A 14779-nucleotide genomic window follows, 5' to 3' on the forward strand; every position below is an offset into this window, starting at 1 on the left:
TGCATATACGGTGGCTAATTGGAAACCAGGCAAGAGGAATATTAAATTCCTCATAAATGATCAGGAATATTAAATTCCTGTTCCCTGCAGCTCCAATTAAATTTGTAAATCTGTTTGAAAGCTTAAAATATAATTAATATAACCTTTGGTGAATGTATGTTCAAAAGTAGACAAATATGATAAGTATGTAAGTATACCTAAACGTAGTAGTACGTATAATGCGTCCGAGATAAGAAAGGGAAAAAGTTTTCCTACTAAGTACTTGACCAGTTAGACACTGAATTAGCGAATCATCTCCCAGGAATCAAATCCAAGATATTTCGCTCGATAAAAACTACAGCGCTAAAAAATCCTAAAAAGAGATCCATTTAAAAATATACTCAAATCAAATAAATATTACAAAACCAATTTTATCAAAACGAATGTGATCGTAGGTAGAAAACGTGTTTTATTTCACGTTCGCTCTATCAACTAAAAAAATATTGCTTTGGAAATATTGGCTTTCACAATAATTATATTTATTGAATGAAAATGGATAGCGTCATTTCACAATGTTTGAATGAAAATAGATTGTTTGGTTCTACGGCTATATAAATACAGGTAATTGGGTTACCGAGTTAATTGTCGTGATTTTGATGAAACAATCATTAAAATGAATAAACTGGTGCTACTGTTTTTGATCGTTGGTCTGTGCAAGGTATACCTATAGTACATAAAATACATATGTAGGTACTTAAATTTTGTTTTAGTAGAAAATGTTGACGATTATTAAAATAATAGTCTATTCTAGAGTCGGTATAAATTAAAAACTTATCTTTAGATGATTGATTTGATAAATGGGTCAAAAATGTCAAAACTCAAAACAACAATTTTTGCTGTTCTGTTTTGTTTAATTATAATAACTGTTTGTTTCCATAAAATAATTAAATTACATTAAGTATACGTCCTTGTTCATCTCAACATTTCTTCAACTATATTCTATACCTGTACCTACCAACTTTGTTTGTGAGGTATTGCACATAATATTATGAAAAACAACATACTAGTGTCCGGAGAGAGATTCCTCTTTTTTTAAAGTTTAGAAAAAAATTGCTTAAATTTCTTTTACTCTTGTAATATAACTCATCTTCTCATCTTTTTCTTCTTTCTTCTTTCTAGTTTCTATTGAACTTTCTTCTCTATTTTCAGACCATAGATGCCTACTGTGCCAACAGATGTGAATCTGTGGCCGTGGCAACCTCATGTGCATGCCCCAATGTTTGTGCGACATCTAACTGCATGTCTTGTTCATCATGTAACACTTGTCCCAAGTCTGATTGTATGAATTCTTGTAAATGTAAATCCTCATGTAACAGCGGATGCATGGATGCAGATTGTAAATGCCTGAAAGCTTTAACCAATTTCCCGGAAGTTGAGTACCCGATGCCTTCGTGTGGATGCAGTAGAACATATTATTATTAAATACGTCGAAATAATTACGTATTGGTGGTTCATGAAATAAATTTATGTGAATTATACTTATTAGATGTTTTATTTATTTACTTTAAACTACCTCGGAGAGTATAAAATATGGAAAGGTGGTTTCTTAGAAAAAGATGATCAGGACCTGAAGGTCTACTCGATGAACAAAAACAAAATTCAAGATGGCGGAATTTATTTTTCCATAAAAAATATATTATGACGACCAAACTATTAAAAAATATCTAATTTAGACATGGTCCGCTTTTTGAAAAATCAACGCTGCATGCTCGCGGACCACTTTAGTGGTCCGCGCACCCATGCAACCTACTAGTATATTACAATACGTCGTGTATAATTCGTACTCGGTGCTGACTAAGATAGAAGATAAGAACGCACGTTCGCTGTTGTAGATACGTACCTACGGATGTAACATTATATTCATACTTACTTCTACGGACTTCTTTCTTTACGGACATAATATATAACTAATAATCATTGACCATTAGCAAAATTGTGATTTGTTAGATACCAGATGGTGACAGTAAATTAATGTTCAGCCGAGTTTGTTGTAGGCGTTTTCTCAGGCCAGTACCCGTAGTACAAGATTTTACGTCTCATCAAACCAAACCAAATTCGAGAGTCGAAATACTTCCGCGTTACAGTAAACTGGATCTTAATAGCCTTGTTTTAAAGCTCAAGTTTGTCTACACTTCTACAGCCAGCGCTCCAAGCGGAAACATTGCGAAATTAAAATCAGTGGCATTGAATATTTGACTTCAATTCAAGGCTGTTTAGGTCCATTTTACAGTAACGCAGAAATATTTCGACTCTCGAATTTGGTTTCGTTTGGTGAGACGTAAAATCTTGTACTACGGGTACTGGGCTGTTATTGTAATACTCGTAGGCCTAACGTCTGCAATCGTACCTAAACCACAAACCAAGTCGTAGCTGTCCTCTACAAATCTTTGGCTAAACATAAATTATGCAAAAAGCCGGACCCGAAACTCTATTTGAATAATCCATTAAGTATTTCAGCCCAGAGGGAATCCGACGCCTGTGTTTAATCGCCGTTTAAAAATGAACCCCGGTCAACCCCTAAGAATATTAATTTTCTCCTCTCTATTAAGTAGTGTAGAGTAAGAACGGAAAGATGAATGGAGGGAAAATCTAGTTACTTACCCACTTACTTTATTAATAAGTTGGCCTCGTCACTCGGCAGTGCAGTATAAACTTCAGGCACGAGTATTTTCAAAGTTACACGGGCTTAAAGATTTGTATCTAAATATTTAAGTCCGAGTAATTTTCTTTGAAACATATTTTTACAGAAATTTAGAAAACCACAGACAGACACGTATATATTTCTGAAACGTGTCTAAACAAATGTGCTTATTTAAATTTGTAAGTCGGAGGCTGATCCTTTTTGGGTGGTATAAAGGTATATTATATAAAGTATACGAGATACGCATATCAGCTAGTTAAAAAACGAGTACGAAGCACGGCCATTTCCAATTATTATTGAAATAACCAAATATGAAACCCGGATTAAAATTAAATATACAAAATTTTATTCATTTGGTATTTATAGGTACAATAGAGGGTTTTAATTAAACTCAGTGAACCAATCATCAATACGAATATGTCCGACAAAAAGCCGACCATATAAATGTAAAATAAATTAATAAACAAGTAATAATTTCAGAGAGACTACCTTTAATAAATCATGCGTAAATTAAGGAAATGAGCGTCTGACCACAGTGTAAATAATCCAGCAAGGCTGCTGTTTCTTTTTCTTTTTCTTTTTCTTTTCTTATGGTGTATTCTATATTCATTTTAAAAACATGTTCTGTTTTTTTAAGCATGTTTTAAACATCACCAATCCTAGTTCATAAATTCGTCTGCAGTCTAGCGCAGTCACCACGCATTGGCGAGTTTTTGTGCGAGTATGTAAACACGCTGCCCTTAGATGACACAGCGAGTGGCGAGCCGCACGTGGTCGCAAGGGCGAATATGTAAATGCATGGTTATACTAAACTAGCGACCCGCCCCGGCTTCGCACGGGTAGCTTATTACAATTTTCATAGGGATCCTAATTTTTTTGAAAATAAAACATTGCCTATGTTACTCGGGTAATGTAGCTTTCGGAAAAATCTGTACATTAGTTCCAGAGATTACTTCCTACAAACAAACTTACAAATTTTACCTCTTATAATATTATAGTACCTATAGATACCTAAACATGGCAGCCAACGCTGCCATTCCCGGAGCGAGATCGTCATTTTAGCACTTTGGGACCCCAACGTCATTTTTTCTATGATCGGCCCATTGACTCCTCAGCTTCGCAACTTGTTTAGCTATGTTGGTTACACTGGCTTTCTTACAGATCTTCTCATTTCTGATTTGATCACGACGAGAAATCTCCATTGCGGCTGGGCAGCATTTGGAGAGCTTTGTAATGTCTTCTCGTCCATAATAATTTCTCAGTGCTTGAAGACCAAACTCTTCGAAAAAGGCGTGTTGCCAGTGATGACATATGTGTCTTAAAACAGATAACACATTTGAACAGATTTGTTGAATAGTAATGTTGACAGTACAGAGAGTACTCTGTACTGTCAACATTCAACAAATCTAAATAATGTTTTAGTAAGCCTCATACATTCAAATGAACTGAATATCCAAAATCAAACACCTAAATAAACAACATTGGCAACATTTTCAGCGTGCGGTGGCAATATTGCTTCCCGGCTTTTATTGCGAACGAGTTGGATTTTGACCACAGTGTATAAAAATCAGTAGGAAAGTTTATAATTTTTGTCTGAAAAATTGTGGCGATTTCTTTGGCACCGTGAGTGAGTATTCCTGATCTCCAAAATTGAAAGGGAATGTGGGTTACATTACAGCCGACAACCAAACAACCCATACTAACTTTAGAAAACATTTATTGAGTAATCGAAATAAAGGCGCACGCTTCGCAGACATTTAGAAATTATAATATTCCAAACCCTTGCCGGGAATCGAACGGTAAGGTTGTTGGGAGGTTCTGGGAACCTCCCACTAATAAAACAACAACCTTACCATTGCGCCAGGGAGGTCAGTTAGCTAATGAATTCCAGACTCCAGTGACCATTGTTCTGGAGGGTATGCTGGAATTCAGATTGTACTTACTTTGTTCGCTACACTATGACACCCTGATATATGTCACGTATAGTGCAATGAGTATTCCGTGAAAGCCTTTCACTCCACTTTGGAAATGTTCTGAAATAGAACTCATAGTAGCTACCTACTTAATAGTATAAAATAGTATGTTGTGAAACAATGTCAGCAGTACTTAGTGGGCTTTGAAATCGGACGTCTAATAATAATCCTATTCAGCATAAGCCATCCCTGGTAAATATCTATGACTCATGACTGACTGACTGACTGATTGATGATCTACATAATAGGCTAACTAGACACCGTAATAGGCTTGCTACTCCGACGCTCTGCCTCAGGAAGGCCCAAAAGTCATTTGTGGGAATGTGTAGGTAAGTACAATTTTTTATGACAAAATTCCGCTATCATATTTTTTGGACTTGCCTTTACACAAGTTTAAAAATCTATTAAAATTATGCTCCTGACAAAGCATATTATTACAATCGAAGATTATGTAAATATGAAAAAAAGAGATGGATGTGGATTTGACCTGCAGCACGCTCCAGCAAAGCGCGGGTCATAATATTGCACCTAGGTACTTATATCAAATCTAGATTAACTAGACAAACTGACACTGACACATCAACGTACAGTTTACATCGCTGGGTCTAGAAACTTAAAACTTTCAGAAACACTCGAGCGAAAACGGGGCGTATCAACTAGTGCATTTTAAAACTGCTACAGTTCTTGCAATTCATGAAGGCGAGTGGCTCATGCTTGTGTTTATGTAAGTTGTATCGGTATAAGTAAGGTAGGTACACCGAATGTGTGCGTTTGCGAGCGATTTATTGGTCCGACATGCACGCACACTTACGCAATGCGGCGTACCTATCCGACGTAACCACAAGTAAAGTCCACTCGCCTCCGTGAATTGCAAGAACTGTACCCTGTATTTAAAGGTTAGAGGGTTAGATGTTTTTCGTATAGATCTATCGCTGTTAATTTTTTAATGGAGTCAGCAATCAAGTGCCGTGGTATGCATTGTTTGCGTTGCAATCTGTTAGCCCAATGAAGCTGATATGCAAAATATTATGTTCTGGGGTTTTATTATTGAAAATTTCCAATAAACTTGATGTCCATCGAGTAATTTATTAATTAATACCGCCCGTTCACATAAAGGGGCAAAGATTAGGCAACTACCTAGTGCGTAGGTATTCGTAGACTCTAATAAATGGAATTTTAACATCGTACTACAAGAAATTTAGCCCAGTCGTCTTTATTAAAAGGTCACCGACCCAGGGCTCTGAGTCTGATAGCAACTCCGGGTTGCTGTAAACTATTCATCATAGTCTCCTATTTTGTAATCACTAAAAAACTAAGTACAGATTTTCTTACCATATAACTAAAAATGCGATAGTATAATACCTATTACAAGCAGTTTCGGATTTTTTCGATCAAAGAATTTGTAGCCAGTCGTGCTTCTATTTCATGACGAATTTAGATTAAATAGGTACCCAAAAAGCACAGATTGAAATATTAAAGATTGTTTTTAATAGGTTTTGAAATAAAAAGCTTCAAAAGTCACAAAACTTTTCATAAGTATTATTTGATTTTGCCTCTAAGCTACCCGTACCTACAACCCGTTTTCTAAAAGAATGAACCTGGCGTCGATTAAAAATTAAAAACTCAACAAGTGGCAGATAAAAATTCGTAGTACCTACGTGTATGTTCGCATCTTTGTTACTGATACACGCACTACGAATTTTTGTCTGCCACTTGTTGAGTTTTTAAATTTTTTTTAAGATTTTTAATCGACGCAAGGTCCATTCTTTTAGTAAACGGGTTGTACTTACTAAGTATTAGGCCGGTCGAGGCAGCAAAACAGTATAATAGGTATTTGTACCTACCCGGTACATCTACGTCCTCATGAACGTTACTCTATGATGTCAACAAAGCCTTTTCAATATACCTACGTGCCGCCATCAAAGGCACTTTCGGCATGTTAATTGACTCTATTTTTGATTCGCCCAACAAATTCGTTCTACAAACGTTATTTCATGAGATTTTCACTCGAGTTTATTCAGGCGTAGTTAATGTTTGCCCACTACATTGGGCCTCCATAATATTTCAGACATTTATCTTGGAATTGGATAGAAAATTCTTTACCTACGTAAAAATCCGCCGGTCGCTAGTGGAATAAAAAGATTTATTGAAAGAGTCTAGGTACACAAATGGCAAAATCCCTGAAATTACATAAATCATACCCAATAATGAAACGGGGCTTGAATGCGAGCGAATGACTGGCTAAATTAAAGCTCCATTAAAAACCGTTTAGGGTAGGTACTTGCATTCAAATATTCGCGAAATACTTTTCATCGGCTAATGGTTGACTAAATATCCCAATTTTTATTACTTACCTAGAATTAATATATTTATTATTGAAAAACTAGATCATGGCTGCAACTTCCTTCGCGTCATATCAGTTTTTTTCTAATTCGGTGGAAATTCTTTTCCAGATAGATGTCCTGACTGAGGTAGCAATCAATGCGCATGAGCTGCATATTAATAAAATACCGGACGTGTTATCCGCCTGAAGTAGCTTCGTAAATATCAGACGTGTCGTACTAAGTACTACACATCGGGTATTTACGAATATCAGGTCCGGGCCATTCAGTATTTACATGTTATAGCCAGTTTTAACACCGTACTATATCGTTGACTACAATTTTGGTTTGTATCTCACTCATCACTCCGCAAACTGGGTATCGTCGTGTTAAAATCGCCTAAATTACAATTTTAGTAACGGTTAGGTACGGCTTATTAAATTTTAATTCTCGTACTACAGATTTTTACCTTAATTTTACATTTAACTACCTTAATTTCATGTCCATTGCAATTAGGTAATAAACACCTGGGCTCTGGCTTATATTGATTCTTAAATCTATTGGTTCGAGAAGCATTCGTATTTCATTGTAAGAGGTATATTAGTATTAGGTACGTACATATTTCTTAACTAGGTACTTTTATTTTCTGGTTCAACTGTGATTTCTAAAAATGCTTTCACTTCACTTATTAGTTTGACTAATATAATATCATCCGGGATAGTTTTCAATTCAGCCCCAATGTCCTTCACAACCTGATGAATTACCTTACTTATTGTAACATCACCTACTAACCAATTATAGAAATGTTGGAAGAATTGTCTGAATTGATCGGATTTGTGCACACTGTAAATATGATCCATATCTGATAGAATGACGTGAACCAGTAGTGCATCGTGTGTCATTTTCAGATCGTTATTAGTTTCGATAGCTTTAATTCTAGCCTCAACAATTTTTTGTACTGTCAACAGCAACTCCTTCGTAGGCACTTCACTAGAATAAGCCATATCATTTAAAATAATTTGAAGTTCATGTGCTGTATTTTCGTTCAAATGCGTATAAAATGCAGTATCAAAAAGTGTTTCATAGAAATATTTTATAAACAGCCTTACTTTATCATCTTGCGTAGTTTTCAATTTTTCTAGAAGCGCATTCAACGATTTCGTAACATCATACGATTTGATACAAATTAAATATTCTTTGCAGAGTTTAGTTTGATATTTCATTTCGACTAACACTGTAGCTATAACAAGCTTCTGATTTAATTCGTCTTTAATTTTGTACACGTCTTTGGGATTCGTTTGCAGTTTTTCCATTACAAATAGAGAAGCCATTTCTTGGAATCTCGCACATATTTTCTTTATTGTATCTATCCAATAGTAAACTTCCTTATCTTCCGTTACTTTAGAATTAGCGTGCTCGAGTATATTCCTTGTGATTTCTAAATAGTGTTTTAATTGTTGTTCGAAAGTTATATCGTTAAAATTTTCTCTAAGCATTTGATTCAGGACTGTTTTTAAAGACATTGCGAGAACAGCCCAAAATTCTTCGATATAGTTTCTTAGATGTTGACAAAATGCCAGATTACGACAGAGAACTGCGGTTCTAACAATTACTACGATAGGATCTTCAGGTGCTGGTATTAGGGATCGACGACCATTTAAGTAAGAACTACTTAAGAACTCAGTTAAAGTATCCATCACATCTTTGCCTAAGCTGACTGTGCCTTCGACGTTAACTTTAATGCTGTTGGCGTTATTTATAATAATTACTGCAACAAAATATTAAGCTAAATTGAAGTTAAATGTTTTCTAGGTGACTAAGTATTAACAGAAATGTTTCCATACCTAAAATAACAAGAAAACAGCATAGAGTTCGCATTATAGAAAAAACTAAGTCACTGTGAAATAATAAAATTGTTATTTTTACGCCTTAAATTACGTTCAGCCAATTTTCTTTTATTGCTCGAATGAGCTAAAGCGGCAATAAATCAAATATTCTAGGTATTGTAAATAGTAAAAAAGAATTGACTAAGAGCCAGCGCATGCAAGACTTTCGATATTTTATAAAAGCTGAAAGTTTATCTGCGTATTGTCCCCAACACTGGGAGGAACGATGTTTGTTTGGATCTTGGTGGCTTTGGGAGATAACAGGTAATAAAGGTGTAAAAATCTTACGTTAAAGTATAAATAACTAGGTAACTTATACAAAATATTTAGTAATCAAGTAATAAATGAACTATTTTTTTGTCAACTGTACTATTTTCGTTTCTGTGATGTCACTTTGTAACTAATGGGCGTGTCGTGAACTGCATTATTAAAGTAGGTAGTCGTGTAGTCGTGTCGTGCAGCAGATAAAGTTAAATTATGAAAAGTCGCAAACAAGACAATTCGATCATAGCTTAGCAAGTGGAGACTTTTACTAGTCTTAGGTTTCCCAGGTTTAAATTCAATAACATATTTTTCAATTTCTATAATATTATAACGGTATATTACTGTAATATTATGAGAAAGATAACGTTACCGTAACGATATTGTTCCATGTTTATCAATAGTCCAATAGTCCCTTCTGTAGTGTGTTTAGGTCTTAATTATTATTATCTATAACCATTTTGTCTATGATTTTGAATGACATTTGACAGTTGTTTGACAGTGACGTGAGTGACGTTTGTACCCCTCCCCGCCACCACCTTTTTGTTTCGGCCATTTTCGCCGAAAGGTTTGTGTTCTTTTTCGGTCACGTATCCTTTCGTGGCCGTGAGATCACTGTAATAAAGTTCTATCAAGATGGTGCAGAAGAAGGTAAAAACCATGTGCGTTATTTGTATTATTTTATTTTTGTTCAGGAAAATTTAAAAACTGTGGATGCTGAATTTTTAAGTGCGCGACCATTAGGTGTTGTTTTCGTCAAACAATCACAAAAACATCAGTTTTCAGGATATACTTCAATGTAATTTCGTTTTACAAGTGTTATTTCTTGTTATTTAATTAATGTTTAACTTGATAAAAGTGAAAATAAATAAAGTGAGGTAGGGTACACATAACCTAAAATTAAGGTCAACGTGATTACAAAATAAAAATCACTGAGTAGGTACCTGCTAAAATCATGGACACTCAGATATATCCATCGATGTGATATATCATATAACACATTCATCTTCCTAGGTACCGACACATACATACACTTACTAATTCAACTAAGGCAATAAAATTATCGTCTTATTTTCAGCCTAAGAAGAAGGTAGGAAAGAAAGTAGCGGCCGCCCCACTGGTCGTGAAGAAAGTTGAACCGAAAAAGGTTGTAAACCCACTCTTTGAGAAGAGGCCCAAAAACTTTGCTATTGGTGAGTAAACATTGATTTTCTTGGCCTTTTATTATTATTATATTTATGTTAGTGTGGTTGACTGCCAAAATGATGTTAAAACTTTTTCCCTGAATCGCCATGTGGGTGAAAAATATCGAGCTTTTTAACACTGATTGGTGTACTTATACCACAATAACTCCTAGGTTTGTAATAAAGCTAACTATATCAATATTATTTACTTATGAAGCATCATTGGTAGGTACTGATTCTAAGCACAACCTAGCTAGAGTAGGGTAGACTAGTAGAGTAGCGAGCTAGAGTATTCACATCCTCTTCTTACTAATGTAACATGAAAAGGACAGACGCAGTTTGACAGTTTTAAATTTAATTTTTAGATGGTAAATCCTGTGATTTTAGCGCGAGCCTACTGTTTAAATTTGTAGCGTGCACTAAAATTTAGTGTCTTTAAATGTAAACTTCATGTTCTGTCCCTTTTTAGCATTGTTAAAAAGAATCATGCTATAAATGCATTCATTCAACCCCACAGGGTTTCTGTATTTAGTTTAGCCTATCACTAGTAACTTACAACTTATTAAACATAATATTTTGTCTTCAGGTCAAGACATTCAGCCAACGCGTGACCTGTCAAGGTTTGTGCGATGGCCCAAGTACATCCGCATCCAACGCCAGAAGGCTGTGCTGCAGCGCCGGCTCAAAGTGCCTCCGCCCATCAACCAGTTCACTCAGACACTGGATAAGACCACAGGTGTGTAGCTGTGTACCTACTTGAAGTCCAGTAACTTTAATTGACTATAAAATCCACTATTATGCCCGCAACTTGTTATTAAATTTTCAAAAATCCCTTAGCAGGTGTCTACATCATAATAGCTATCTACATGCAGATTTCAGCCTGTAGGGCGATTGTCTAAAACCTGCATCAATCATTATTACAATCTCAATTGTTCTGATTGGCTGAATATGTGTGATTCGTGTTGCAACAATGACAGCTACAATGTCACGATCGCAATCACCTCTGATTGGTTGATGCTCACTCACTATTGACTACAATGCATTGTTGCAACAAGAATCGCACAAATTCAGCCAATCGCAACAATTGAGATTGTAATAATGATTGATGCAGGTTTTAGGCAATCACCCTACTGATCTGTCCATCAGTTTGGGTTGTGCATTGACAGTTCAGTCAGCAAGTCTTTTGTCTTTTTTTTACCTTTGATGGTCTCATGTAATCTCTTTCTTTGATCATCATAATATACCATATCCAGTTTTATAAGATTTCTACCCTTTTTGAGTCTTTAAAAGAAAGAAAACATTCTTTCAAATAGCGAAAGTATAAATAATTTGCTATACTTTCTTTTATTTCTCTCTTAGATTAAAAAGCTTTCTTTTTATGTAAAATGTAAATGATGAACAACCAAATGCAACGATGAATCACTATGATTATCACAAAATCATACGAGCTTTTTAACTCTGAACAATGCATACCATGCTTTATAGATTTTTCATCCAAAACTACTGTTACTAACAGGAAAAAATCTTATTCTATTCCAGCTAAGGGTTTGTTCAAGATCCTGGAAAAGTACAGGCCTGAGACTGAAGCAGTCCGGAAAGAGAGACTAAGAAAGGCTGCTGAAGCTAAGGTAAATAAAACTACAAGTTTCTCTTATCAATTTGTGTTAGCAAAGTATAATCAACATTTAGCAACTTTTTGATATTTTTTTTGATAAGATTTCGGTTTTTAAAAATCCCGTGGAAACTCTTTGATTTTCCGGGATAAAAAGTAGCCTATGTCCTTCTCCGGGATTCAAGCTATCTATGTACCAAATTTCGGCAAAATCGGTTGAACGGTTGGGCCGTGAAAGGCTAGCAGACAGACAGACACACTTTCGCATTTATAATATTAGTATGGATTTAGAACTCTTGGCGTCGTTTCTGTTTTTCTCAAAACTATATTTGGAGTATCTGCATTGTTTTCTTTTTAATATTAATTTTAAATTGCTACTCTAGAACTCTAAACACTAAGCTCAAGACTGGCATCTCAAGCTATAAGGTTGACAGTTTTTAATTAAATTAAGTTTGTCTGACCTTTTCTTTTTATATTGGTAAGAAAAAGATGTGAATACTCTAAAATTTAGATGCCATTAGAATCACTACCATTGTCATTGTCAAGTTTGTCATATTTCAGCCAGATAGAACTATTTTGAAAAGTTGCTAAAATGTAAAAACCAACTATTTACCATGATGCATAAACCCTATTCAGAATGCCATGAAGACCTTTTCCACCAAGATCTCTGATAAAAATCTCTTTTCTCCACCACTTAATACCACATTAAACAGCTATTGACAGTATTGTATCCATCTTTACAGGTTGCCAAGAAAGATGAGCCCCCAGCGAAGAGGCCCAACACAGTCCGCTCGGGAACCAACACAGTGACAAAGCTGGTTGAGAAAAAGAAGGCTCAGTTGGTTGTCATCGCACATGATGTTGATCCTATTGAGGTATGTACACTTTTTTGTTCATTCCAAGTATTTAGGCTTACAGTGACCAATTAACATTGAGCTGTGCTGTGCTCAGCGAAGCTAACGTTCTAGTGCTATGTTTTTTTTTACAAGCGACATCGAGCTGTGCGACTGCGACAGCGCGACATGCATGCGACCAGTGCAAGCGAGATAGACGGAAGACTTCGAGATGGGCAATGCGATGACAAGCGAGCTAGCACGTATTGCATGATCATTGGTTTGGTTTTAAACACAGCACAGCAGAGTATAGCTCAGTGTTGATTGATCTTAAGTTCAGATATATGCTGCCCACACAGCTAGGCGGCAAGTTTCTAGTTTCAAGGGTATTTAAGTCTACATTTAACAACCATTGCACAATGCTGGCAATCAACTAAAATAATTATAGAATAACTTGCAGAATAAGTTAGACTGCTGGTCTACCCAAGCTACTACAAATACAAACCATTAATATTTATTGCCAAAATGATGTCAACAACTTTTCCTGAAACACCATGTGGGTGAAAAATATCGAGCTTTTTAACACTGATTGTCAAAATGTTTATAATCAATAAATTTTTGTGGTCAGTGATAGCGGATTTCTTTATTTATTAACTTTGTTTTCAGTTAGTACTCTTCCTGCCCGCCCTGTGCCGTAAGATGGGCGTCCCATACTGTATCGTAAAAGGAAAGTCGCGCCTCGGAGCCCTGGTCCACAGGAAGACTTGCACGTGCTTAGCGCTCACACATGTTAGTATACTTAGTTTTATGATTCACATTCTATGGGGTATAAAATTATTACATGACAATACTTATGCTCGCGACTTCGTCCGCGTGGACTACACAAATTTCAAACCCCTATTTCACCCCCTTAGAGGTTGAATTTTCAAAAATTCTCTCTTAGCGGATGCCTACGTCATAATAGCTATCTGCATGCCAAATTTCAGCTCGATTCGTCTAGTAGTTTGAGCTGTGCGTTGATATTGCTCAATTTATCTCCACCAGGCAGCCTCACTGACCTTGTCACCCATCGAATGTTGATAATCTAGACGTCAGATGATGAAGCTTAAAGATGGTCATATGGTGATGATTTATTTGCTATCCAAATGCTATGAGGAAAACCCATTCTACCACCAATAAAGAATAATCTGAATATGACATCTATAGAGGCTAATATGTCTCTGATCGCGACAAAAAACTCTCAGTTTGAGGCAGTGTCCTGTGCTATGCGGCACGTTTGACTAGTGGACTTGTCATATAGGAATAGTGATGCCAAAGTTCTTAAATAGTCTGAAGTGGTGACGAGTTAGCGTATACTTAAATCATAACTAGCTTTACGGAGCAACAGAATAACTTGAAATTGTCAAATTCGATATCCTTGCAGTATTTTTTTTTCTCAAACCCTTGTCTGTATTATTTTACACTTTTTTTTACAGGTGGAGTCTGGTGACAGAGCTTCCTTCTCGAAGGTGGTGGAAGCCATCAGGACGAACTTCAACGAGCGTTACGAGGAGCTCCGCAGACACTGGGGCGGCGGCGTGCTCGGCAACAAGTCCAACGCGCGTATTGCTAAGCTCGAGAAGGCCAAGGCGCGCGAGCTGGCGCAGAAACAGGGCTAGCCCAATAAAACCTTACTATTAAACTAATTGCAGTTGTTTTATTATAACCTAGTACTCGTACACCTGTATACTTATAAAAATCTTTATACATAAATCTGATAACTGCATCGAAATCGGTCAAATGGGAAGCTAGAATACGAATATGTAAAAGATTACGATATAGTCCCTGATAAGAACCACCATAGTACTTCCAACTTTGAGAACCACACAGTAGGTACAGCGACATCTATTAAAGATCTTGTGAATTAATAAACAAATTCTAGCGGGAGCTAGTCCTACCTTATGAAACTGGCGAATTTAAAAATGCGAGTCTTGTGGAAACGCCATCTAGTTCGCGTACGCAATGGTAGTAAAATTTATAGTTTTTTTTT

At 36.0% G+C, this 14779-nt stretch overlaps 2 protein-coding genes, 1 long non-coding RNA gene and 3 other non-coding genes across 6 annotated transcripts; 5 read left to right on the forward strand and 1 right to left on the reverse strand.

The window, feature by feature from the left end:
* Positions 1-425: 425 nt before the first annotated feature.
* LOC138402234 (uncharacterized) lies at positions 426-1517 on the forward strand. The gene is made up of 2 exons (XR_011236645.1): positions 426-697; positions 1189-1517. It is a non-coding gene; the product is annotated as an uncharacterized lncRNA (long non-coding RNA).
* A 6086-nt stretch (positions 1518-7603) lies between these two features.
* Positions 7604-8757, reverse strand: LOC117996866 (uncharacterized). The gene has a single exon (XM_034985004.2). It carries the CDS (start codon positions 8669-8671, stop codon positions 7604-7606), a length of 1068 nt encoding a protein of 355 aa, XP_034840895.2. The 5' UTR covers positions 8672-8757.
* Positions 8758-9612: 855 nt separating this feature from the next.
* RpL7A (ribosomal protein L7A) lies at positions 9613-14435 on the forward strand. The gene is made up of 7 exons (XM_034985005.2): positions 9613-9772; positions 10200-10314; positions 10892-11041; positions 11845-11933; positions 12661-12792; positions 13417-13539; positions 14226-14435. The coding sequence occupies exons 1-7, from the start codon at positions 9758-9760 to the stop codon at positions 14406-14408; spliced, it is 807 nt and encodes a 268-aa protein (XP_034840896.1). The 5' UTR covers positions 9613-9757; the 3' UTR covers positions 14409-14435.
* Positions 10379-10453, forward strand: LOC117982011 (small nucleolar RNA SNORD36). The gene has a single exon (XR_004673444.1). It is a non-coding gene; the product is annotated as a small nucleolar RNA SNORD36 (small nucleolar RNA).
* LOC117982013 (small nucleolar RNA SNORD36) lies at positions 11691-11772 on the forward strand. The gene has a single exon (XR_004673446.1). It is a non-coding gene; the product is annotated as a small nucleolar RNA SNORD36 (small nucleolar RNA).
* LOC117982012 (small nucleolar RNA SNORD36) lies at positions 13271-13344 on the forward strand. Its single transcript, XR_004673445.1, has one exon. It is a non-coding gene; the product is annotated as a small nucleolar RNA SNORD36 (small nucleolar RNA).
* Positions 14436-14779: the final 344 nt, after the last annotated feature.

Source organism: Maniola hyperantus, chromosome 4 (genome assembly GCF_902806685.2).
Source record: "Maniola hyperantus chromosome 4, iAphHyp1.2, whole genome shotgun sequence".
NCBI classification, from domain to species: Eukaryota; Metazoa; Arthropoda; class Insecta; order Lepidoptera; family Nymphalidae; genus Maniola; species Maniola hyperantus.